Source organism: Rhamphochromis longiceps, linkage group LG18 (assembly GCF_057381845.1).
Source record: "Rhamphochromis longiceps isolate RC_006_pf linkage group LG18, R_longiceps_female_GT1.1, whole genome shotgun sequence".
NCBI classification, from domain to species: Eukaryota; Metazoa; Chordata; class Actinopteri; order Cichliformes; family Cichlidae; genus Rhamphochromis; species Rhamphochromis longiceps.
Window position 1 is genome coordinate 12398114 of NC_140574.1, and position 25301 is coordinate 12423414.

General features: G+C 43.9%; 1 protein-coding gene across 9 annotated transcripts in view; it reads left to right on the forward strand.

The window, feature by feature from the left end:
• LOC146647818 (receptor-type tyrosine-protein phosphatase F) overlaps positions 1–25301 on the forward strand; it is a 171736-nt gene that overhangs the window by 62798 nt on the left and 83637 nt on the right. For all 9 annotated transcript variants that reach the window (XM_085388314.1, XM_085388313.1, XM_085388318.1 and 6 more), the window contains exons 2-4: positions 902–1076; positions 18873–19018; positions 19800–19941. In XM_085388314.1, coding sequence (XP_085244440.1) covers positions 977–1076; positions 18873–19018; positions 19800–19941 — 388 coding nt within the window. In that variant the 5' untranslated portion in view covers positions 902–976. The remainder of the gene's footprint in view (positions 1–901; positions 1077–18872; positions 19019–19799; positions 19942–25301) is intronic.

Sequence of the window (25301 nt, forward strand, 5' to 3'; positions counted from 1 at the left end):
GGGATAAGAAATTTAGTTAGCTCATTAATGGAGATACGCAGTTACTTTGTTTATAATAGCATTAGGCATCGAAACTGGAGGCTGTAACAAACTTAAGGTCATATATCTAAATTCTTAATCAGTTGGCTTAGTAATCTTCCTTCACTAAATCTAATTCCTGAAAAGACAAAGCATCGGTTCTTGTGCCATTCCATTTGAGGGACAGCTTTTGATTTTTCTGTTTCCACTTAACACAAAGGAGAAATGCTCTCTGTCTCGTTTAATTGTTGTTCATTTGTGGCACACCTGCTCCAGGCTTGTTGGTCAGCCATGTCCCCCTTGGGGTGTGTTATATGTTAAGTGTTTATGTATGCATACATGTCACTCTGAGATCACTGCACTTTGTGTGATTCGAACCCATCTGGTCACCGTTTCAATTTCCTAATGGGGGAACATTAAGGTGGTCTTTGGGGAGTTGTGTTTAGTTGGTCCACTGGGGTTTTAACTGATCCCCTTTGTAAGAGGTGCGCTGAGAGGCTTAAGCTCGCCTCCACCCCCCCTTTGTTCTTTTTATTTTTTCCCAATAATTTCTCTGTAAAACTGTGCAGCATTTGTTCCCCCCGACTCCTGTGCTGATGTACTTTTTGTGTTACATTCACTTTGCTTACTTCCCCCTGCCACGAGCAGGATTTGTTGTGGGTACTAGATGCCTTGTTGATCGCGAGCAAAGATCTCCAGCAACGTTTGCTGTTGTTTTCTTACAAGTATACAAAGATTCTGTGTCTTTGGTTCTGCTTTGCGACTTGCTTTTGATATTTCTGCATTACTGTGTTATTATGCTCATTCAAATATATGCAAATATAGCGTGAGTTTGAATACTAATGGTTCTGTACCCCTGTTCTGCATGTGTTTGCTCTCCCAGGTGTTAGTCTTTGATCCTGTCAGAGTGGGACGCGTCTAGCAGGGGACTGAGGAGGGAGCAGTGCCAACTTTGAACATGGTGCCTAATATTCACCTGGCAGGGCCCCTTCTCCCCAGAGGGGCGTTGCTGTTCCTGCTTTTACTCAGCTGCATAGTCTTCTCTTCTCTAGCAGACAGTAAGTATGCTCATGTACCTGTGAAGTTCTGCCCTGGCTTTCCCACCGTCTAATAACACATTAAGCTTCATTTAGAGGCGTTCTCTTGATTTAAAAGGACTGCCGTAGCTATAAGTGGAATTTAACACGTGACAAAGGTGCACTTTAACTGAATACATCAGGAGAGCAAGCTCTCACGCTGTGCAGAGCAGAGCTTTGTTTAAAATAGAATATAGATTCCATTTACATTTCATGCCTTCAGTGGATTCCAGCAAACAGAAATAGCTGCTTGTCTAATGCGTGTCCCCAAGTATAAAGAGCTTTAACATCTCAACTAAAAATAAGCACACAATGCAGGCAGCGGAGATCCATCGGCCTCTGTGCCCGGTTGTCAATCCGAGTGACAGTTTTGGCTCAGAGAAAGCGCTCCAAGAGATATGTCACCTCAGCTGTACCTTTGGGTCTCGGGCGCAGCCAAGAAGCACTGCCCTGCCAAAGACGGGGTCAGGGACGAAATTAATTCAACACATGACCTCACCTACAGTGCTGTCATAGGGTCACTGTAATTCAATTATACCCCAACCCCTCCTGTTCCCCCACCCGAATGCAGCCACTGCCCTGTCCTTTCAAACATGTTTCGAATAGGATTTGTTTTTCTGTACCCTTTGTCTTTTCCCGCTCGGCTCTGTGCTATCATCCTTGTCTCTTGTGGCGTGTCTACTCTTGACCAGCATCGCTCTGAACTTGACCTTGCAGAAAAGTTTTACAGGCCTTTTGTTTTTCTTGGGGTCTGGCAAGTCTGTCTCTGCTCTGCTTCTAGTTTGATTGGATGGAATTGAATCTTGAGTGAAGCTGTAGTGCTCAACTTAGATACTAATTGTGGATGATCCAAAATAAAACTACTGTATCCTTCTACAAAATAAAAAAAATCATTAACAATTGATCCAAATTTTAAAAAAGTATGAGTTGCTGGAAGTTATAAAGAAAATTCATATTTGGTCTTTGAATACCTGGCAGAGTGCTCTTCTATAAAAAGGGAGAAAGACGTGCAATGTCAGACGTCTATTTGCGTGCGTGCACCTTGTTAACTGTGATATTATGTTGTATACTTGTGCTGTTTATGCCACAAGTAAAAGCATGTGCTTTTTAGAGATCATCAAGTTAAAAAATGCAACGTCATGGGCATAGAAGAAATTAAGATGGTATATAAATGTGCTGATTCTTTCACGCACCAGTCTGGATGGTTCTACGGGCCGGAGATATACACAGCTAACCAGAATAGTGTTTAATCTGTTCAAACAGAGCATTAATGTTTAACCTAAATCTTGATTATTTTTGTTTTGTTTTGTTTTTTACCCCACCCCTGTCTCTGTCTTAGTTTTATTTAGTGTGAAACATTTAATTTAAAGTACAAATATAGTCTGATGTGACGAGCTGGCACATGTGCATATATTCATAGACAAATAAGGGACACATCATAAAGTAACTCACAGAAAAGCCTGACTGTGGTCTGGGGTTAAATACGCATGTAGGTTAGTGTAAGCACATATGGGAAAAAGGCCCAGACTACTATTATCCAGACTGTAAAGCAAACAGACATAGAATTAAAATAAGACACTGGGGGGTGAGAGGGGGTGTAAAAATAACACCTCCCACTAATGGCAGGTTTGTGTGCATTTCTGTGCCTATAATTTGTATGTAACTCAGTTATGTGAGCCTGATGTTTTGGGTTTGGATTTCCTGTATTACAGAGCAGACACCAGACAGATATTATGGGCGGAGTACCTGGCAAGTTTCTGATTACATGGATTCAGTCTGATGCTCTTGTCTCCCCCTTGAACAAGTTAGGCGGGCAGAGAAACCACACGTAGCAAACATGTGTCAGCAGTGTCAGAACACACCCTTGGATAGAAACCATACATTAGTCTTTATCTATATAAATATATTAGGGGTGCAACGATACACAAAATTCACGGTTCGGTTCGATACTTTGGTGTCACGGTTCGATATTTTTTCGATACAAAAAATGTTCATGCCTTTTTAATTTGTCATTTATTAAAATTATAAATATATATTTTAACTCAAAAGTACAGTTTTTAAATTTAACCCTAACCCTTGTGCGTGTTTTTTATTTTGACAGCGAATGCGCACCTGCGGACCACTTATGTGCAGCCCTGGTTATTTAGCTCATCATATTGCAGCCACAGAAATTCTTTTGTCCATGAAACCATAAAGCTGCACTTTCTTTTTGCCTCATAGTCTGATTTGTCATAACTTTCCGTTTTGTGGTAAGCTTTTCTTTGGCTGTCACTTCTTCACCCTGACCTGTCTTATTTGGCTCAGCAGAACTGAAATGCTTTTACACACGCACTCACATAAGCTCAGCGATTCTCTGCGCGATCAACCTCTCACATGTTTAAGCTGCGGGAGATTTCACTTGTCATGTTTGCATAGTAAGCTAACGATTAATAAGACGATGTCAGAGGAATTGGTGCACAAATTATCATCACTCACAGATCAGTGCTGTCGCTCTCTATACACAGTTCGCACGATTGCAAAGTGAAAGCAAAAAAACAAGCGCAAATTCAAACGCGACTTCAATATGTCACATATTGACAGTGGATCACCGATGCCAATGACATAATTACCCAGCTACATTTCTGAAAGAATGCAAAAGCATTGACATATATTTTTCCTACAATAGCCCGACGGGCAGGGAAGAGATAGATTTTGGTAGCCCGACTGAAAAAATCGCTAGCTCCGGGACGTCGGGCTAGCGATATTGCAAGCCCTGTATCTGATTGAGGAATCACTCATCTTTGGAAAAGAGAGTTTATTACAGAGAAATGGCTCTTTCCAAAATAAAAGCTATACTATCCGCTTCTTCTGGGCTATATTCTCAGCAGCATAAGGAGAATCATGTGCTAACAGCTGTCTAAATGACTCGGCTAAAGTTAGTAGCATGCTTGCTTTTTTTGTCTGCTTCCACTTGTCTTTGCACTAGGATGATGTCGGCGTAAATGTGCAGTCATATTCGTTGTGTTCCCACTAGTGCTTTCAGGTTAATCTCGTTGAAATGACCTTAACGCCACAACACGGCAAATCTCCGTTAACGAGCTACCGCCGATCGCTCCGTGCATGGGGCTAGACGGCCAACACCTCAACGAGCTAACTGCGCTAACACACTAGCTCCCACCCATGTAATTGAGCATTGCGTGGCACATCCAACATACTGTTTTACTTTAGTCCATGACTCGCTTACCTTCAGGGTCATACGTCACATGAAAACCAAAATAATTCCAAACGCCAGATCTGAATGAGGGTGGGGGAGGTGCCCTGCCCTCTTCCTTCTGACGATGCTGTCTGTGTTGAGCGCTCAGTGGATCTGCGCTGGACAGTGCAGCCTAGGCGGAGTAGTCGAACGCAGATTCACTGAGTGCTCAACACAGACAGCATCGTCAGAAGGAAAATTGATAAAATAAATTACAAATGTTGTATTGTTCGATACATATGCGTACCGAACCGAAAGCACTGTATCGAACGGTTCAATATCGATACGAATATCGTTGCACCCCTAAAAAAAAATATATATATATATATACACACACGTTTATTATCTGATACATTTCAAAATTTGTTTCCATACTATTTGTTTGGCATGACACTTAAAGATGGCACAATTCATCATGATTTAGCAGCACGGGTACAGGAAACTCTCCACGAGCCCTATCAGTGTTATAGCCTTCTGACATCATTCATCTTACAGCATCATTGAATAGGCGTACAATACAGAGTGATTACTCTGAGTGCTGATCACAGACGTCCCATCGATCCCCAGGGAGCTCTGCCTAATCAACTAGCTCTCTATACAGCCTCCTTCTACACAATAGGCCTCTGGCCCACAAGGTCAGCCTCAAAGTCACATACCCAGCACTTAAATGTAATGGTTATCTTTTTGTAGCGCTGTCATTGTGAGTTATTTCATTGGCTTTAATAAGCTTTTGATGTATGTGTCTCCTCTCGCTCTTCTCATGTTATAATTTTGGGTTGCTTTTCATGTGAGGTGCGGCAAGACTGCTGAGTCTTCTTTTGTGTCCGGGCCTTTTCTTGTCACTCTACTTCAGCTGTATCATAATTAACAAGTTTAAAATGGGGGCATCTCAGGCCCTCCAAGGTTTGGAGGCCTATCTCCCCCTACCACCACTTCCCCTGCCAGTAGCGGACCCCCTCAGACATCGGTGCGTTGGTGGTTCTTTGTGTCCGGGGATGGGCGTCCAGGTACACACCGGCTCACTCCTTGGCGGCCGCTTATCGGGGCCTGGAGCCTGGGGCTCGCTCGGGCCACTTCGGAGGTGGGGTGCCCCCGGCCTCTCGGCCTGGGGCTCGGTCACTCAGGCGCAGCTGGCTGCCGGCGGAGCTCACGGGCGCGTCACTGCAACTCCCCCTGGCTTCTGCTCCGCGGCTGCTGAGTGAGCCCTCATCTGGGACTCTCCTCAGCTCTTTCCGGGACAGTGGCGCAGCTGCCCCTCTGTTGGTCTTCCTTGGTCTCTTGTGTTCTGGGGGCCTCTGGATGTCTGGAGTTTTGATCTCCTCCACACCTGCTTCAAGCCCTGGAGGACGGGGCTGTGGCCCCCCCACACCCTCTAGCAGATTATTACATGAAGGAACCTTTTAAAAAAACAAAAAACAAGCGCGTCCATGCTCACAGGTGTACACACGGGTGATCACACCCACAAACTACACCCTTTTTGGCTCCTACCTCAAAGCACACTGTGTTCTGTTGATCTTATGTGCTGCACAATAATGTTTAACATTTAGTATTTACTGTCATATTCCCATATATCATTGTGATGTTGTTTATTCTATTACTCTTGTTCTCTTCTGCTTGCTTTCTTTTTTCTTTCTCAGCAGGTGATCCAGGTGATTGATATATGCATTTTTTTTTCTCTGCCCGTTCTGTTGGTTTTTGTCTTTTGCCCTTCTCCCCCGTCCCTCTTCTCAGCTGTTTCTCTTTCCCTCTTTCTTTCTCCCCTTCTTTCCCCCAGTCAAGTCTGTCCCGTATTCAGTAAGTGAAAATAAAATAAACAATAAAAGGTGAATCAAATGGACCATTACGGCAAGGCTGGGATGGTCAGTTTGGTAAAGTAAATCCGTTGGGCATCTTTCTTTGCCTTTAGACAACAATTCTGATGGCAAAAGAGCCAAACGGGACAGGCCAAAAAAAAAAAAACAAGTTTAAAATAACTTTTCTCTGTCCCACAATGCATCTTTGAGATTCTTATTTATGATCCTTGCACTGCAAATAGAGTAATTACAGATTACCAGTGCTTTTAACTATTGTTTCATTGTTACTGAACAATGGCTAAACCATAAATAACAGGTATCCCATGTGCAATCTATGCTATATATTTAAACAGTAGTTTTTTGTTCTTTTTGGCTTTAAACAAAGGCTTTCCCTTTAACAAGGCGCAGAATTTTTTATTATTCTTTAAAACAGCCTTTAAATCCATGCAATGTGCTCAGGAAACCTATGAAACACTCTTCACAGAGTGATTTCTAAATTTGCTACAATGGACTGATGCCAAAGTGGTTTGGAGATGGGTGACCAGATGGGGGGCTGGGGGGGCAAAAATTGGATTGTGTTTTTAAGTATCCATATGGTCACCCAGTTCAGAAACTGACAGGGATAGAAATTGATTCTTTTTTAATTAAAAGTAACCATATCCACCTTGGAGAGCCACTTGGAGAGTAATGCAGTTAGCGCACAGCTGGGGTCCACACACATCATACAGGCAGGCACAATGAGAGAGGAGGCAAACAATACAAAATGTACTCTGAGGAAGCAGCTGCGAAAAGCATCATAGGGTAAGAGGACAACATGTATAAGATGAAGTGCCCGAGGAACAAATCTTAGAGGTTGGAGAGAATTATCGGAAGTTGTTTTCATAAGCCAGCGCAGCAATGTCAGAATAGAGGGAGGAAAGGGGCATCAGAGGTTAATGATGTGAGATTAATAGTTTAATTAGGGAGCTCAACAGCAGAGCCACAGGCAGTCACCCAAACCTTATGTTGTGTCCTGGTTTCAGAATTGCCACAGGACGACAGGCGTTTCCTAGTGTCTAGTGTCCTTCCAGAGAAGGGCACATGAGAAAAAGACATTGCAGTTCTCTGATCATCGTCATATTCTTATTGCCAAAAGAAACATTAGTTCCCTTAATGTACCACAGTAGTTCTTACAGGCCTTTTACGTGTTAAATTGAAATTCATGGTAGCTGGCTCTAAATTAGACACAATTAGACAACTTAGAGGCGCACACCTACGTATTGTTTGCTTTCAGAGTGTCCTGCGCTTACAGGCATTTATCTCAACCCTAATGGCCTGAATATATGTCAAGTGGGATATATTTTGTTTGCAAATGATCACCTAAGACTATAAATCATAAGGGGGGCACCAGAGAACATGCACGCCCGTTTAAAACCACATGTTGTTGTGTTTTATGTTCCTCCTGTAACATAATTTAATTTCCCCCTCAATTTTGATTAGTGGAGAGTTGAATTACTTAAGACCTCCAGGCCATGTGGGTGTGAAGACGGAAACAATGGTTGGGGCTCTTGTGGTCTCAGAGGGAAGGCTAATCTAGGGGAGGCAAATTAATGAGGTTAGTTGGGTCGCAAGGGGGTGTGCAGTGATGGATGATGAGCTCACCCCAAAATGGAATCTCTGAAGAAGCTAGGAGCCATCTCAGCAGCTGAGCCCCAAACACACCGTCTCCCGGGATCGCTTAACACACTTAACATCTTCTGCACGCTATTCTATTAATGTCAGGGTCCGAGCCAAGGATAGACTTTAACTAGCAGCATTAACAAAGCCCCCCAACAGTCAATGAGTTGCACGTTGTGCTGGTAGAAACTTTGGATTTCAATATGCTTTATTATATATTCACAGTGGTTTCAGAATGTCCTTCTCCAGCTTCATATTTTGTTTTACAGAGTATCCCCAGGTTACCACCCACACATGCCTTCAAATGCAACAGTGAGTTATCCTTCTTGGTTTCAAAAAGAGGGGAAAGACACTTAAGTGACAGTGCAAATGAGAACATTTCAGCAAGCGAACTAAACAAACATGTGAGTTGATGTTGCCCCAGGGTTATGCAGATGAGCTTTGGAGTTTGACACCTTACTGTAGCATGTTTTTTCTAGTAGGTGGGATAGTGGCACCGAGATGGAAAACGTACTCGCTGAAGATGGGGACCATTTTTTTTGAATTTCACATTTACATCATTCACATTATGTGATAGACTTTGTGCCAATTATATTCAGAAAATAATGTAATGAGTCTCCCACCAGCAAGCAATTATGAGTGTTAGCTCTGAGGAAGGGAAACTGTAAAATACATATTATGGTTTGCCCTCATTTCATAATGATAATTCAAAAAAAAAAGGGAAAACAGCATCTGCAACAAAAATAGTTTTATCTTCAGAGAGCGCAACAAAGAAATCATAGTGGAGTTTCTGCCTTTATCTAATCTCTGTGAAATCTTTACCTTAAGGACTCATGTGGGTTGAAAGAAGTTGCAGGTAGTGAATCATCTTTGACTAGATCTAGGTTAGGCGCCAGTTTAAATGCCACAGGTAATAAAACACCTCAGACTCCCAATCGTGTGATATCAGGAACACCCACATTCTCACCATCAAAAAGTACACAATGAAACATTTATCCTTCCATATTTTTTAAACAGTTCCTATAAATGCCCACTCGAAGCAGAAGTCACCACAGCACATGGTTGTTGTTTTTTTTTTTTTCTTCAAATGTCATAATTTGACTGACAGTCAAGAAGAGATGCACAGGGTTGAGAGATACCTCCCTCGTTCCTAATCGGCCCGAGAAGATGAAAGCTATTACATTAATGTTGCTTACACTGGGAAGAAAGCAATGAAGGATAATTGCACTTAGAGTTCTTTTTCTTCTCCACTGCCTTGAATAATTCAGGGAAAGCTGGAAGGCCTGATAGAAAGCCTGTCTTCGTGGTCCAGGGGGGCACTGAAAGTTTGATGTTTTTCTTTTCTCTTGTCTCTGCTATAGGTTTTGACATTTTGTCTTAAGTACAGTATCTCGGTCGTGATGAATCGCGTTACTCTTGAGATTTCACTTACGTTCTGATAACACATATAAAGCTCCATCAATCTTCAGCCACTATGCTACCATTCTAAGAAAGTAAGTTCCTTTGGTGTCTGTGTTATCATAAGGGACTGCAGCGTGAACTGACTATTAATGAGCTGGAGATGATAGTGCACCATCCACAAAAGCGTTTCTTGGGTCGGAAACCAAGTAAGGTGACAATACTAGACAGTGAACTTACAGGCAAAAATAAATTGGTTACAGTTTTGAGATTACGGCGGTGGCTGTAGTTAGTAGCAAATGATCTGCTAATCAGATGGTTGGTGGTTCGATCCTTGGCCGCTCCAGTCTGCATGAACCACAAGTTGATCTCTGATTTATTTCTTCAGACTGCGACCGTTAGATACGTGGGTGAGGCATGTTGTATAAATCATGTAAAGTAGAACATAGGAAGAACCGGTCCATATAATATATTATGTTTGTTTCTTTGTTTGGTAGGAAAAAAGCTTTTATTGGTTTCTGCTCCTTAAATTTGAAGATTTCTGTCACAGTCTGGCGAGAGCAGACTGTATGTATTGTGAAGAGTGGACCCAAAATGCAGACACCAAGGAACTTGGATCAAGACTTGAGTATCAACAAAAAGCGAGCCGTTTAATGAGGCTGGCAGAAAAGGTACAAATAAAGGGCAAGGCAAACAGAAATAAAACTAACATTAACCTAAACTGGGAGAACTAAACAAACAACATGGAAAAACCTGGACATGAAACCTAGAAACATGGCATGGAGAACATGGCGTGAACAACAGACGACCTGACAATCACACACTGAAAACAGAGGACTTAAATACACAGGAGGTGATTAGGGGAAGTGGAGACACATGAGGAAACAGCTGGCACACATGAACATAATGACGTCACAGTGGGAGAGTAAAACTGAACATGATGAACACAGAACACCAGACCTCTTCACAATAAAACAGGAAACATAATGAGACATAGACATGACAACCCGAACTTGACAACGTAAGACACAGACATGAAACGCATGAAGAGCAGGGGAGATTTAACATGGTTGGAAACACGAGGGGAAAATAATAACTAGAAACACTTAGGCATAATAATACAAACTTGATAACAAATGACACGCAGCATGAAACACGAAGGTTGAGGGGAAACTTAAATACAGGGGAAGAAAACACAAGGAGTCTAATAACCAAATGAACTTAGATAACCTAATGAACAAAATAAACTCAAACTTAAAACGCTGGGTCAAAAGACCCAGGATCATGACAGAGCCCCCCCTTCAAGGGCGGATTCCAGACGCCCAAAACCATGAACAAAGAAAAGAAGCAGCAAGAAAACAAACACGAAACAAAAACAACACAACCCACCCAGGGCGGGCGGTGGGGGTCCAGGATGGAGGGCCAGAAACAAAACAAAGAAACCGAAGCACTCAGTCCAAACACAAGGGCTTAAGAGTCCGAGACCCTGTTTCAGGAGGGCGACCATGATCTTGGCAGAAAAGGAGTTCATGGCACAGTAGTTCAGGTGGCCGACCTGGAGGCCGATGGCACAGTAGTCCATAGTTCAAGGGTTCAGGGGGCCGGCCATGTGGAAGGCGGCAGTGGAGAAGCAAGCATGGCTGGCCACACTCGGGAGGCTTGGCTCGCGGCCGGCGGTGACGTGGACGAGACCTGTCGGGTGGCTTGGCTGGCGGCCGGCGGCAGTGTGGATGTGGACGAGACCCGTCGGGTGGCTTGGCTGGCGGCCGGCGGTAGTGTGGATGTGGACGTGACCCCTCGGGTGGCTTGGCTGGCGGCCGGCGGTAGTGTGGATGTAGACGTGACCCCTCGGGTGGCTTGGCTGGCGGCCGGCGGTAGTGTGGATGTGGACGTGACCTGTCGGGTGGCTTGGCTGGCGGGACGAGCAGAGGCGTGGCGTCGACCACTGGCTGGGTCGTGGCAGGCGAGACGAGCACAGGCGTGGCGTCGACCACTGGCTGGGTCGTGGCGGGCGAGACGAGCACAGGCGTGGCGTCGACCACTGGCTGGGTCGTGGCAGGACCAGGCAAGGCAGGACCAGATAATGGCGCTGCAGGCGATGGCGTGGAGGGATGCTGGACTGGCTTGGCTGAACCTCCAGCTGGCGCAACAGGACCAGGCGAGGCAGAAGCAGAGGCTGAAGGTCCTGAGGCTGGACCAGGCGAGGCTGAAGGTCCTGAGGCTGGACCAGGCGAGGCTGAAGGCCCTGAGGAAGCTGGACCAGACGAGGCTGAAGGCCCTGAGGAAGCTGGACCAGACGAGGCTGAAGGCCCTGAGGAAGCTGGACCAGACGAGGCTGAAGGCCCTGAGGAAGCTGGACCAGACGAGGCTGAAGGCCCTGAGGAAGCTGGACCAGACGAGGCTGAAGGCCCTGAGGAAGCTGGACCAGACGAGGCTGAAGACTCTGACGAAGCTGGACCAGACGATGACGAGGCGTGAGGCTGGACAGGCTCCTCGGGCCCTCCAGCTGACGAGGTAGGTTGCTTTTCAAGTTGCAGCAACACAGTCTATAGTGGGTGAAATGAGTTTGTATGAGTTCTCAGACTGAGGCGTGGCAGAAGCACAGGCAGAGGCCGGACCAGGCGAGGACGAAGACTCTGAGGCTGATGCCGGAGCCGGACCAGGTGGAGCAGGAGCAGCTGATGCAGGAGCCGGACCAGGTGGAGCAGAAGCACAGGCAGAGGCCGGACCAGGCGTAGCAGAAGCACAGGCAGAGGCCGGACCAGGCGAGGACGAAGACTCTGAGGCTGATGCCGGAGCCGGACCAGGTGGAGCAGGAGCAGCTGATGCAGGAGCCGGACCAGGTGGAGCAGGAGCAGCTGATGCAGGAGCCGGACCAGGTGGAGCAGGAGCAGCTGATGCAGGAGCCGGACCAGGCGAGGACGAAGGCTCTGAGGCTGCGGCTGACGAAGCACAGGCTGGAGCTGCGGCTGACGAAGCACAGGCTGGAGCTGCGGCTGACGAAGCACAGGCTGGAGCTGCGGCTGACGAAGCACAGGCTGGAGCTGCGGCTGACGAAGCACAGGCTGGAGCTGGTCCTGGCGTAGCAGAGGCAGAACCAGGTGACAGTGAGGCAGCCACAGGTGGTGAAGCAGAAGGTGGCCAGACGGGCTCCTCAGGCCCTCCAGCTGACGAAGCGTGAGACTGAACGGGCTCCTCGGGCCCGCCAGCAGACGTGGCGTGAGGCTGGACGGGCTCCTCGGGCCCGCCAGCAGACGTGGCGTGAGGCTGGACGGGCTCCTCGGGCCCGCCAGCAGACGTGGCGTGAGGCTGGACGGGCTCCTCGGGCCCGCCAGCAGACGTGGCGTGAGGCTGGACGGGCTCCTCGGGCCCGCCAGCAGACGAGGCGTGGTGCTGGACGGGCTCCTCGGGCCCGCCAGCTGACGAGGCGTGGTGCTGGACGGGCTCCTCGGGCCCCCCAGCTGACGTGGCATGAGGCTGGACGGGCTCCTCGGGCCCCCCAGCTGACGCTGAAATAGGCTGCACAAACTCCAACTCAGCCCCTGGCTCCAACCTGGCCTGGATCTCGGTCCCACAGTGGCTTAGCTGAGCCTCATGGCTAGCACTTCCAGTGCAAAATGTCCTATAATTTGGCTTCTTGGAAGCAAAGTTCATAGCATGATCAATACACTGGGATGCTAGGTAGTTGTGCAGAGGGATAAGATATTCCGTGGAAGACTTGGCTGGTGATTTTTCAGTCTTAGTCATTTCATAAACATGCCCATGAACCTTTAAGGCAGTGTTTGTTCCAATATTGTCCTTAGAAAAAACGCGTGGATTCAGAATACAATCACCCACCTCATGTTGCTGTGAGCCGTGGTGACGACCTGGACGCCGCCTCCTCCTGGAAGCGGTGGTTGTGGAGGCCGGCGCCGCTACAGCTGAGGTGAATGTAGCACTGGAAGCAGCCACCGGTTGAGGTGAGGGAAACGCAGCACTTCTCTGCTGCAGTGGCGACATGGACATGGAGACAGGTGAGAGACTGAATAAGCCGACTCTTACTCCTGTAGCCGGTGAAGGAAGAGCTGCATCACCGCAGGGCTGGTGTGATTCAGCCTGCACACTGGGCACCTGCTCAGACGATGATGGTGAGGCAGAGGAGATCGTGGCTGTAGCAAACTTCTTTAAATCTGCAGGCAGGCAGTCCATAAAACCTGGGTTAGCCGTGGCTATCCGGGTCAACTGAGCCCGAATAGCCTCCTTCTCCTCCCCCTGCTTCCCTGCACAGGAGATAATCCAAAGTCCACGAAGCTGTGTAACACGAATCTTGAATTTAAAAAAGTCACTGAAATAAATGTCCGCTGGGTCCAGCATGGTCAGGTCGTTCTGTCACGGTCTGGCGAGAGCAGACTGTATGTATTGTGAAGAGTGGACCCAAAATGCAGACACCAAGGAACTTGGATCAAGACTTGAGTATCAACAAAAAGCGAGCCGTTTAATGAGGCTGGCAGAAAAGGTACAAATAAAGGGCAAGGCAAACAGAAATAAAACTAACATTAACCTAAACTGGGAGAACTAAACAAACAACATGGAAAAACCTGGACATGAAACCTAGAAACATGGCATGGAGAACATGGCGTGAACAACAGACGACCTGACAATCACACACTGAAAACAGAGGACTTAAATACACAGGAGGTGATTAGGGGAAGTGGAGACACATGAGGAAACAGCTGGCACACATGAACATAATGACGTCACAGTGGGAGAGTAAAACTGAACATGATGAACACAGAACACCAGACCTCTTCACAATAAAACAGGAAACATAATGAGACATAGACATGACAACCCGAACTTGACAACGTAAGACACAGACATGAAACGCATGAAGAGCAGGGGAGATTTAACATGGTTGGAAACACGAGGGGAAAATAATAACTAGAAACACTTAGGCATAATAATACAAACTTGATAACAAATGACACGCAGCATGAAACACGAAGGTTGAGGGGAAACTTAAATACAGGGGAAGAAAACACAAGGAGTCTAATAACCAAATGAACTTAGATAACCTAATGAACAAAATAAACTCAAACTTAAAACGCTGGGTCAAAAGACCCAGGATCATGACAATTTCATGCTTTTCTGTGTTTTGCATGAAATATCATGTAGTAATAGTAGTTAAAACTATGTATTTGGGTTTTGCACTGTTCACCATATTAACTGCAGCATTTGGTTGTGGGACTAGAATAGGCATTTTGACATTTTCTAATGATAAAAAAGAAGAAATAATGCAGATTAATTGATGAAAAATATGAGCTGCAGCCGTAATTTACACTGCATGAAATTAAATAGCTGTTGAACTGCTGCACTGTTTGCACAGAGACGGTTGCACTTCTGTCTCCTTATATCGATGTTTAAGGCTTTTAAAAGCCCCGATAGTAAAGCTTCGTCATACTTCCACTCCTATGGCTCTTCCCTGATAATTGTAAAATGTGCTATGTACAACACAATGCTTGGCATTCAGCTGTAAAAACCATAGTGCAGATAGCACACATGATGTTTATTGGTTTAAACAAACAGCCTGAAGTGCAGTTGACTTTATCGGGGTAAATAACTTGCAGGGGAGGCAGCTTTATATGGCATTAATTGCAAACAAGTTGGCTGCTAATGGGCTGAAAAGGCCTTAATGGAAGTGTTCCATTAAAACAACCAGTGCTGATGCCATCAGACAAATTTACACTAAGTGTTGCCTCATGAAAATGATAACTTGCTAATCCATTATTAATAAGAATTAATGGTTTTCACTGTGCCATGTGCGTATCGATCCCTGATACTCTACACTACTGAGTAGCTCTCATTGGGCACTCTGGCAAGCTTGGGAATAGACTAATTGTTAGCCACACAAGTGCCATTTACGCAACTCTCCCCGCTGTCTCTGCTTTTATTACCAGCATTGCTCTGAGGCCCCCGACTAGGAAAAAGGCAAACTGAATGGCTGCTTAGGAAAGTATGATGCATACAAAAGGTGTTAGCCAGAGTCAACAAAAGAAAATATCACTAGTAAATGAATGAAGGTTGTAACAGTCTTTCAGTTTTATAAGCTCAAGCATGAGACACAAAGCACAGCTCATTGCTTTTACTGTGCATACTGACTGATATGTCACTGAGATTATTTCTGAGCCAGGACAAACCCAGATCTGTTGCCCTCCTGCAGTTCAGAAACCCCAATACCTTATCTGTCTAATGACCTCAGACCTCACAAATGCTGCTGCAGGCTTTGGGTTAAATGAGAGAAGCTTTTTAATCCCCCCTCCATACATAGCCTTTAGGCTCCTTTGGTGTTTTCTAAAAGCAGGATCTATAGAGATTTGTCAATACCCCGCGCCCGAGGTCATATTTAAATTTCACATTAGTAGTGCAGAAAAATGCACCTTACACTCAATACACTCAATCACCACACTAATCATAAATGCTAAATATTGTTACTTGTTTAAGCTGGCACTTTATATGACGTTTTTGAACAAAAAGGCCTAGCATTTGTTTCCCTAATAACCCTTCAATTTGTTTGATAATGAGGTTAATGCCTTTCTGTATTTGTGGGGGTACACCAGAAACACCTATTAGTCCAAAACTGAGTGTTTTTCACTTGCATGTATTGTTTTGAGCTTTGATTAATTCATTTATTCCATTCATTAGTTCTAACATGAAAGGCTTTTTGCTCTAGTAACATTTTTTTCAGTTCCACCAACCAGGCTGCTGTTTGTGTACAGCAGCACTGTTTTGCATGTAGGATCTTTCTGGTTTATTTATTTGGTAATTAAAACAGTCATTTGAGTGATTTTGATTTTGATAACCCAGTTTAGTGATACTAATTAAAGCATTGTTCTATTATGGCCAAATTCTGGTAAATAAGCAATACTCGTGAGCCAGTAACCCCAACCCTACGATTCTGGCAGCTTGCAGCAAAGCACTATGCCTGACAGTTATGGCAGCACTTTCCACACATTGCCAGAGAGAAGAGCACATGTCAAGATATGAGTTTTGAATGTATTGTATCAAAGCATAAAGAGAGTGCAGCCCAAAACTCATAGTCAGTGGCTGAGAGAAAGATTTGCATAGGTAGGCTTATGTGTTTTCCACCTCGTCCCTGCCATTGTTTTCATGTGACAACTGTCTGACAGCCAGGAAAATGGGACACAGGCAAAGAAAAAAGGTTGAGTCTGGATTTTGTCTGTCTAAGAAAAGAACTGACAAACCCAACAGTTTGATATCACCCTTCAGTGGTGGCTGTGCTGACAGAGGAACACCAACTCTCGCAGTTCAAAAGTAAATGCCTCTGTCCTTTCAGTGGAGTGTGGTAGGACCACCATTAACCCCATGTATAAGTCTGTGGTTCAGGGTCACCGCAGTGACTTGTGATTTTGTGATTGATGCTCGGTGAGATCTGGATTAACGATGAGAGCTCTGAATTTGCCACAGTTTAGCCCGTGAGTCACAGGTCAACTATCGAAATTCAGGGGAAGCTTGTTTAAGAGGATTAATACGGGAAAAGCTCCATGAGTCCAGTTTCCACTGTTTTTCTGTTTATCCTTAAAATCCTAAAGATTTCTAAGATCCAGCAGTTTCTAACTTAAATGAGTGTGGCAATACACAAGCTTATGTCCTTTAATTTGAATCATGTGCGCTGAACTATTTTAATACTGTCTGATCCTTCATCCGTGCAACAAAGTGAAAACCCTGACATCAGTCTAAATGCTGCTGCAACAGACAGATGTTGGCAGCAACTCTTCTAAGACTGATGGCTGATAATCAGGGTTTGAGCATTCCAACGCACCACCCAAGCGCAGGCTCAGGCATGCTCAGGCATACACTCTTAATGCTTATCAGGGTGGACTTGTTAACTCAGGTGTCTTGCCGCCACATGCATGTGTGTCACAGCCACATTCTGATGCTATAGATTATTGTGCTTTCGCAGTTGCTGAATCTGTTTTCTAAAACTTGTTCCTGAAAATAACCAGGACAAAAAAAAATATCAAAAATCGAATTCAAATGTCAGGTGAGTTTGGGGACAAGATCAACATCAGGTTGACTTCCCATTAACACTTTACTGTGCTGTAGTACATTTGATTTGTTTGGGTTTTTTTAAGGTGTTACATTTTTTAGACAGTTATATGACCGTTATGTGCCGTTACATGGCATTTAAACAACATGACATCATCACAAGAGACAAACACGTTTACCTTTCGTAACACACTCTTATGAGTTTTTTAGCTTTTATTTGACCTACACTGCTGTTATATTATATTTTTTATCCTAAGTACTGGCAACGTTGTCTCAGCTTTGAAAGAATAAATATGTGCTTGCTGTTCATTTCATTTTAAACTAAGAAAGTCATGATATCATGTCAAGACTTGAAATTAATATTAAATTTCATGAAATTTTAATGTCAAAAGATTTCATTTTGAAGATATTTTAGCAGAAATAACCTCAAATCAATAGAATTTGCATATTTTCACAAAGGTCACTAGAAAATATTGACGTCTGCATGTCGATCAATTATTCTGTGGTGCTTCACACCGTGGTAGTGCCTTTCTTCCTCCAACCAGTTGAATTTAAATATGTGTAACATATGGTATGTATGCATGCACACGCAACTGCCTGCAGGCTTGCCGTGTCCTTTTATTGTAAAACTGCTGCATTGCATTGAAGGAAGCACCTCTGTGGATATGTCCTCAAGCAAGGACAGCCAACACCACCTCTGTCTCTCTCTCTTTAGCCAAGTGAGTGCAGAATGTGATGATGTAGCAGGTGGAGCTTCTTTTTCTGAAAAAATTACAGCGTTGTGCTAACCAGATAGTGAACCTCCCCACATGCTTCTTTTCCAAAAAAAATACAAATGTTATGCTATAACAAGAAACAGTGGTGGAAGCCATTGCTGGATTTCTCCCCAGCGTGTACTCAGAAATGGGAAGCTGGCGTCTCCTGTGTGTACACGGCATAATGATTTACCCCCTTGTGCATGTCTCCATGGGGCAGTCTGCTCATCTGTGGTCTAGGTGTTCCCTACCTCCCTTTTTAATGACTCTGGAGATGAAACACGAGCTGACAGAGCTGCAATAGGGACATTGTGTCATGGTGCCGAAGACAAGATTATGCACATCTGAGGCTGTAGATAAAGCATAAAGCATTGCAGTTGTTACGTAGAGCTAAGGTATGCACATTGTAGCATCACGTCAGCCTTGACAGGCTGTTGAAACACTCCATTGTCGTATGTACAATGGTGCTGAGTGTGTTGCCCTGTAGAACCCTAAAGGCAAATGGGAGAAATCACAGTTGGAGGTGTTCTCCACGGCAGTACAGTATCAAATCATAGCTGGCACTCTCCAATTTTGGGATATGCCAACTATTTGATAGCTAAACAGCCCAATTAACAGAAGTGTATTTTTTTCTAGTGAGAAACTTCGTCGTGTTTTAAACCATGTGTCAGGTTAAAGGTAAGAACATGATACAGTGACAAGCACACAAAGACTAGACGTGTCTCTCATGACTGAGCTGCAGGTGTGCACAGCAACAATGCCTGTGTGGGTTTTCTCAGGGTTGCCTTTGTGTGGAGAAAAGTGACACCGATAGATAAGTTCTCCCTTTAGTCTCAGCCTCTTTCCCTGTCAATAACTTATTTTCCTTACTCTATCCCTTTCACCTCGTCTTCCTCAGGCTTGCCAAGTTTCGTCAAATCCCCTGAGGATCAGACGGGCATCTCGGGTGGAGTTGCATCGTTTGTGTGCCAAGCCACAGGGGAGCCGAAACCAAGAATCACCTGGATGAAGAAAGGCAAGAAAGTCAGCTCCCAGCGCTTCGAGGTGGGCACTCATGCGTGACTTTCACATCTCTGAGCACCTTTGCATGTACAAACATAATGCAGGCAGGAGCAAACACAGCACGTTAGACTGCTTTTATAACCTCTCATTGAGACCAGACGCATCCACACGTGCGTGCGGACTGGCAGCATTCACACAAATGACACATTCACACAGGACGCACAATGGCTTGCCCCTGTTATTGAGCATCACACCGACTCTTCAGTTCTCCAAGGGAACCTAGACAATCTTCCTTTCTCTTTAATCTCCCTCCATCTTGATTTATGTAGTCTGTTTCATCTCTGTTTGTTTTTTCACACGCTCATCCTTTCCCCCGTGTCCCCCGGCTACACCATCTCTGGGCACGCACCACTGTAACGTATGTGATGTATTTCCCCTCCCACTTGTGCTCCCCTTTGAAGATGAGGGGATACTTTAGCTGGGGGTTCTCGCCATTTCTGGCCACTCCTACCTCTGTGACATTACATAACTGTGGTACCTGAGGAGCTATTGGTTTGTACTTCTTCTGTTCTGTGTCAGTGTTTTTAGACGTGACCTCAGCTGATTTTTCCTTTTGATTAAGGGGGGATTGAAGGGATACATAGAAACTAGTAAAAGAGCACCAATGACAAATAAAAAATGCTTCACCTCCCACATTAGAAAAAATCAAGTAATCTGCATGTAGGAATGTATGTTGTTTATATCGCATAATAAAGGTAGTGTAATATCAAGGCCACTAAAAATGGAGTTCTTGCATCTTTACTTTCCTGTGGGGTTTTTTCAGGTGATTGAATTTGACGACGGTTCGGGCTCCGTACTGCGGATCCAACCTCTGCGCACGCACAGAGACGAAGCCATTTACGAGTGCACGGCCACTAACAGCGCCGGCGAGATCAACACCAGTGCCAAGCTTACAGTGCTTGAAGGTAAGATAAGTCTCCTGCTTTTTCCACTTGGTTTCTCTCTCCACACTTGCTTTCACTGTGGTCCTTTTTTTCCCTGCTGCTTGTGGTTTTCAAATCCTTTATGTCAATATATAAGGAAATAGGAGTGTTTGCTTTAATAATTCATACATATGAAATTGGTGAAATTCCTGGTATTGCCCTTGCCAAGGAGGAACAGCAGTATCTTAATTTGCAAGGTTAAACATTTTTTTTTAAATAAGCTAGTGGCTCAGCAAATGTGTGAGCTGCAATCTTTAGCTTATGTTTTTATATATTTTGACAATTTTATACAGTTTTTGGGTATAACGCGAGATCTTTCAGCTGGTCACTTGGATTTGAGTACTTTTTAAAAACAAAGCCACAATCATCTAAAAAAGCAGCTGTAAATACTGCCTGATGCTAACATGTATGGCTTATATAAACGTTTATAAATCAATAATTCTCTGCCAGTCCACATAACTTCAAGAAAAAATTCTTTATAGGCATATAAATAATGTTTGGATGTTTGAGTGGTTTCTACATGTACAAGCACCCTCAGTGCCCGCAGGCTAGTTTGACCTTCATGGACCTCCTTTTCCTTTTTTTGCCTATAGAGTTAATGTATGTGTATGTGCAAAGTATATGGGCCTAGAGGTGCGAATTTCTTCTTTAATTGATTGTAATTTTGTCATGTGGCAGCTAGTCACCACAGGAGTAGATTTCATTACAAACTTTAAAGGAAACGAAAAAGCTCCAGAGCTAGCCAGAGGGAGGATTAAGGCCGTCTATAGCCATTACACCGGCATTAAAGCAGATCCCCTCTCATTCAAAATCAGCCTTTCCATCCCCAGTTTGAATCCCATCTTCCTTACACCCACCCTTCCTTTTTTTTCTCTGTCCACGCTGATTTGGTGATATCATCGGTTGGGCTTGCATAATCTTCCCGTAGGGGCTTTTCTTCAGTACAAAGAAAGGTTTTCTTTTTACCCCTCTTTTGCACTATATCACGAAGAATGCTGTTTCATAAACAAATAGGTTTATGCGGGCAATATGACATAAAACTCATATGAATGAGATTAGCTTAATCATAGTCTTTGTGTACGGGGCAAGTTTGGAGTCCCTCACTCAGTGAAATACGGAAAATGATCTTACTCGACAGTGAGCAGCTGTTTATACCAGCAGACTTACTTTACATGAAAGCATCTTCTATCTGTCTTCTTTCTTTCATCTGTGGTTCATGCCATTTGATGCTTTTATCTATTAGGCTGTACTGATACATATTTACTGCACACATTTTCACCATGGAGTAGTGGCCAGACCTTAAACTATGACCGTGTTACCTTGTGAGGGAACTTGATACTCGTGAGACTGGCAATATCATAATCAAGAGGGAATATATTGTGCCAGGCTTCAAGCTGTGAACGTGAAGCCAAACCACACATTGTCCTATAAAAATGTAATGGCCAACAGTCACAGCTGAGGTGTTTCAGTTGTGAAAATATAGATATTTCGTCTGATCACCTGCCAAGTTGTTGCTGTTTTTTTTTTTTTTTTAAATTCCTCTCAACTGCTATTTTTTGTTACAAGGATGGCAAGCATTGTCTAATGACATGCTAACTTCATACTAGACTGACTGCTTGGTAGCTTTTATAGACTCAAACTGCATATTCTTTTTCCTCTTCACCACTTTAGGTTCTTTTGTAATTCAGATCCAGTCAGTTGCCAAGTATTTTTCTAATTACTGCTATTTTTCACAATGAAATGAAACATGTATTTTATACACTCCTCAGTTTTTGAAATTGACAATTTATACTTATGTGTACATGCATTAATATATGTTGTTATATTAAACTGAGGGAAAGTGTTTGGCAGTGCTATAGTCATCATATCAGTGAAATAGCAATACCTGAATTGTCACCTCTCTGCATGGTTGGACCAGTTTTGGCTCATTGTTTTAGTTGCACAAAGCAAAACAATACAGGCTCATAACAACAGGTCCTGTCGGTGTACAGACTGATGCAAGCCCCATCTACTTACCTGTCCAAGGTGAGATGGCAGACAGCCAAAGTAAAGAAGTCTTTGTCAGCGCAGACACAAATACCTTTTTTATTTTGGAGCGTGTACTCCAGCAGGACTATCACGAGTTGGTTTGTTTGTGTTGGAGCTGAGCAACCAAACGTACGAGAACAGCTGTTCAAGTGTAAATAACAGTGATGTAATATTGTTTTTGAACTTTTCTGTCCATTCTCAATAAAAAAAACAAAATAGTAACATTGTTAGAATTATTGTATTTATTAGTTAAACAATTTATTGGATGCCATCTAGTCACCACTGATGTTTAGCATGATTGATTTGTGAACAAGCCATCTCGTAAAAGTTGTTCTCTACGCTTTCTCACAAAACCTGTCAAAGACCAGAACCACGCATCGTGTTTAAATAAAGAACTCGACTCCGCCTGAAGCCTTACGATGAGCTGACTGTTCATACAAACACACATGCACAGATATTCACTGTCAAACACACACTCAGAACAAACACGCATTCCCTTACAGAGCAATGACGTCAGCTCCACTCTATTTTTAGACTATTGTTTGTAGCCTAGTGATATATCAAGTTCATATCAGCAGCACAAGAAAACACTGGGGCAGCACCAAACAGATGGAGACTAATGACCCTCGCTTTTAATGGGCCAGGAGTAGCCTGAAGGTTTGAAACGTGGGTGTCACATCAGAATATACATAGCCTTTTCACATCGAGAACAAATCATAAAGTCTGGGGAAAGAAACAGTGAAGGCGTCTGTAGCCAGAAATCTTTGTGGTGTCGTTGAGCAAGGCACAAAACCAGCAGAGCTACTCGGTAAATGTGCTGTTGCAAACATGTCGGGTTTGTCTGTCCTCACTGGAAAAAGAAACCACGGTCGAAAGAATGTCTTCATAAGCAAAACAGTCCTGTTTTTGCTTTTTTCCACTACGAGGAAGCTCACACTCTCCACATGAATTCAAGTGCATGTGACTTTGCATCCCCACGAAGCTGCCGTAGTGCTGTGAGCACCCCCATTCAGAGACGCAGCGAGAACGGTGAAGTCATTATAGCTATAAGTCGATCTGGATTATAGGTTTTAGCAGAGCAAAGGAAGGTCGAGCATTAATTACGATTATTTCATATACTGGCTCTTTATTTTGTTATGCCAGTCGTGCAAAATATGGATTATGACAGTCATGCCAGAGCAGCTTTACACCTGCTTTCTGTGTTGGCAGAGGAACACCATGCTGTGTGCACCTAGGTTCAGCAGTTCATTATTGTCTGGATCACTTGCTGTGATTTTTAGGGTGTTTTTTGGGGTTCGTGTTTATTTTGTGTCAGTAGTAACAGTGTCCTGTGGCACCACATGATACTTCAACAAGTTCCTTGAAGGATTTTTTTATTTTTTTATTGCTTGTATTTTCTTCTTTTTTTTTGAGTAGAAAAACTTAACAATGTGACTGTGGAAGTAGGTGAGCAGTACCTTCTGTTAGTCTTGCTGTTTGTGGGCAAGATTTAACAGAAACTATCAAACAAAATGCAAAGAAACTTGGTCAAGACGTGGAGCACTGGTAACAGAAGGACTCGGGCTCTTTAAAAAATGGCCTGATAAGTCATTGCCTTACACTTTATTTAGGCTTGACCTCACTGGCAGTCACTTATTGTGACTCTGTGGTTGAGTTACTCAACTTTGTATAAAAAAAATCAAGACTTCATGAGAGTTATTTCACTTTATGTCTGACTTGTTGTTGGAGACCTACGTACAGATGTTATGTAATCGGATACTCACCTGCGGGGAGTTGCAAAGGCACGTTTTCACGCTAGCCAAGTCGGGCTTTAGCACTTTTGCAGTCATGAGTCTCGAGTCGCTCTGTAATTCTGTCACGCTGTAACAGCCCAGCTCTTTGTTCGTCGCAGTTCTCACGCCCCTGCTCGAGGGGTCACACCACTGAGACTTACATACGGGCCCAAAGTCAGCTTAGCCATTCTTCATTTTGTGTGCGCAAGAGACAAACACACACACGGGTGCGTAATAATAAGTACAAAACTGCCAGACTTTCATAAGTCAGCTTGTGAGGATCTTTTACTACAAGTCTTCTTTTTTTAACTGCAGTGTTTTGAACAATTGCCTTACATCTAAAATGTCATTTTTATGGGTACACGTGTGTGTGGGGGAGAGAGAGAATTGGTTGCCTGTCTGCAGCTCCGACCTATGTGGCTAAATGATGATGCAGACATTGCTAGCAGAGCTGTGATTGAGAAATACTGTTTCAGCCTTTCATTCCTCTTTTCTCTCAAACTCTTATTTATTTATATTTCCTTCATCTGTTTGCATTCATAATGGTTTTTCTGTGCCTACCCACTTCTGTCTCGCTGCCTGCTCTGCGTCACTGCCGTGGACAGTGTGGTGGCAAATTGAAGTTGTAGTGAGGTAGTAGATGACCAAGAAGAACAATGACTCATTACATGGGTAACGATGCCAATGGTCTGACCTTGAGCGCCACCTCCCCCCCTCCCTTGAATTGAACTGCCTCAGTAAATGTCCAGGTAAATGGTGCTTGTCTCTGTGATGTATGAAATAAACTACTGCCGTCCGGAAAAGACATCTCGGCTGACAACATCAGTCTTAAATACCACTTCTCCATGTCAAGGCAATAATTCATATTTATCACCGCTAACATTAGATGAAATTTAAAATGCAACGACTCAGATCAAGAAAGGACTAAGGCGGTGTCAGAATCACGTCATGACAAAATTTATTAAAAACAAATTTGTCTCTGTGGTCCAGTTGATGGAGTCTTCGCAACTGCATGTCGACAAGGTTTGTCCAAAATCAACACCAAATTTTGATCAAATCGCCTTGAGCAAAAGCCTTAAAAGTGCTTTACTTTAATTGGTTTCCAATAGCTACCAGGGAAGTGCAAAATTGCCAAGTTCTGGGAAAGGCCTACAGCAGTGGTCTCATTATCAGTCTAAAGATTCTTAGCTCAGAGATTTTACAGTAACATTTAATTAGAGATCAGTTATCACAGTGAAATAAGAGTCCATAGATCCTAATGCTGCCTTTTGTTTCCTTTTATGGCATATAGAAGTGCAGACAGTTTCTCTGTATTAACACAGTAATTCATTTTTAAGCATGAAGAAAACTGTTTGTAGTTATTTGTATTAATCAAAAACTGTATCAAACCAAAGTAAGTTGAGAATAATGCCTTTCTGCTTTGACTCACTAACAATGAGTTTCCCTGGCATTAGGTAGTTTAAGCAAAACCTCTCCAGCATAAAAACCCTAAAACAAACTAAAATGCCAAACTGATATCTGTAGTTCTTCCCATGACCGCAT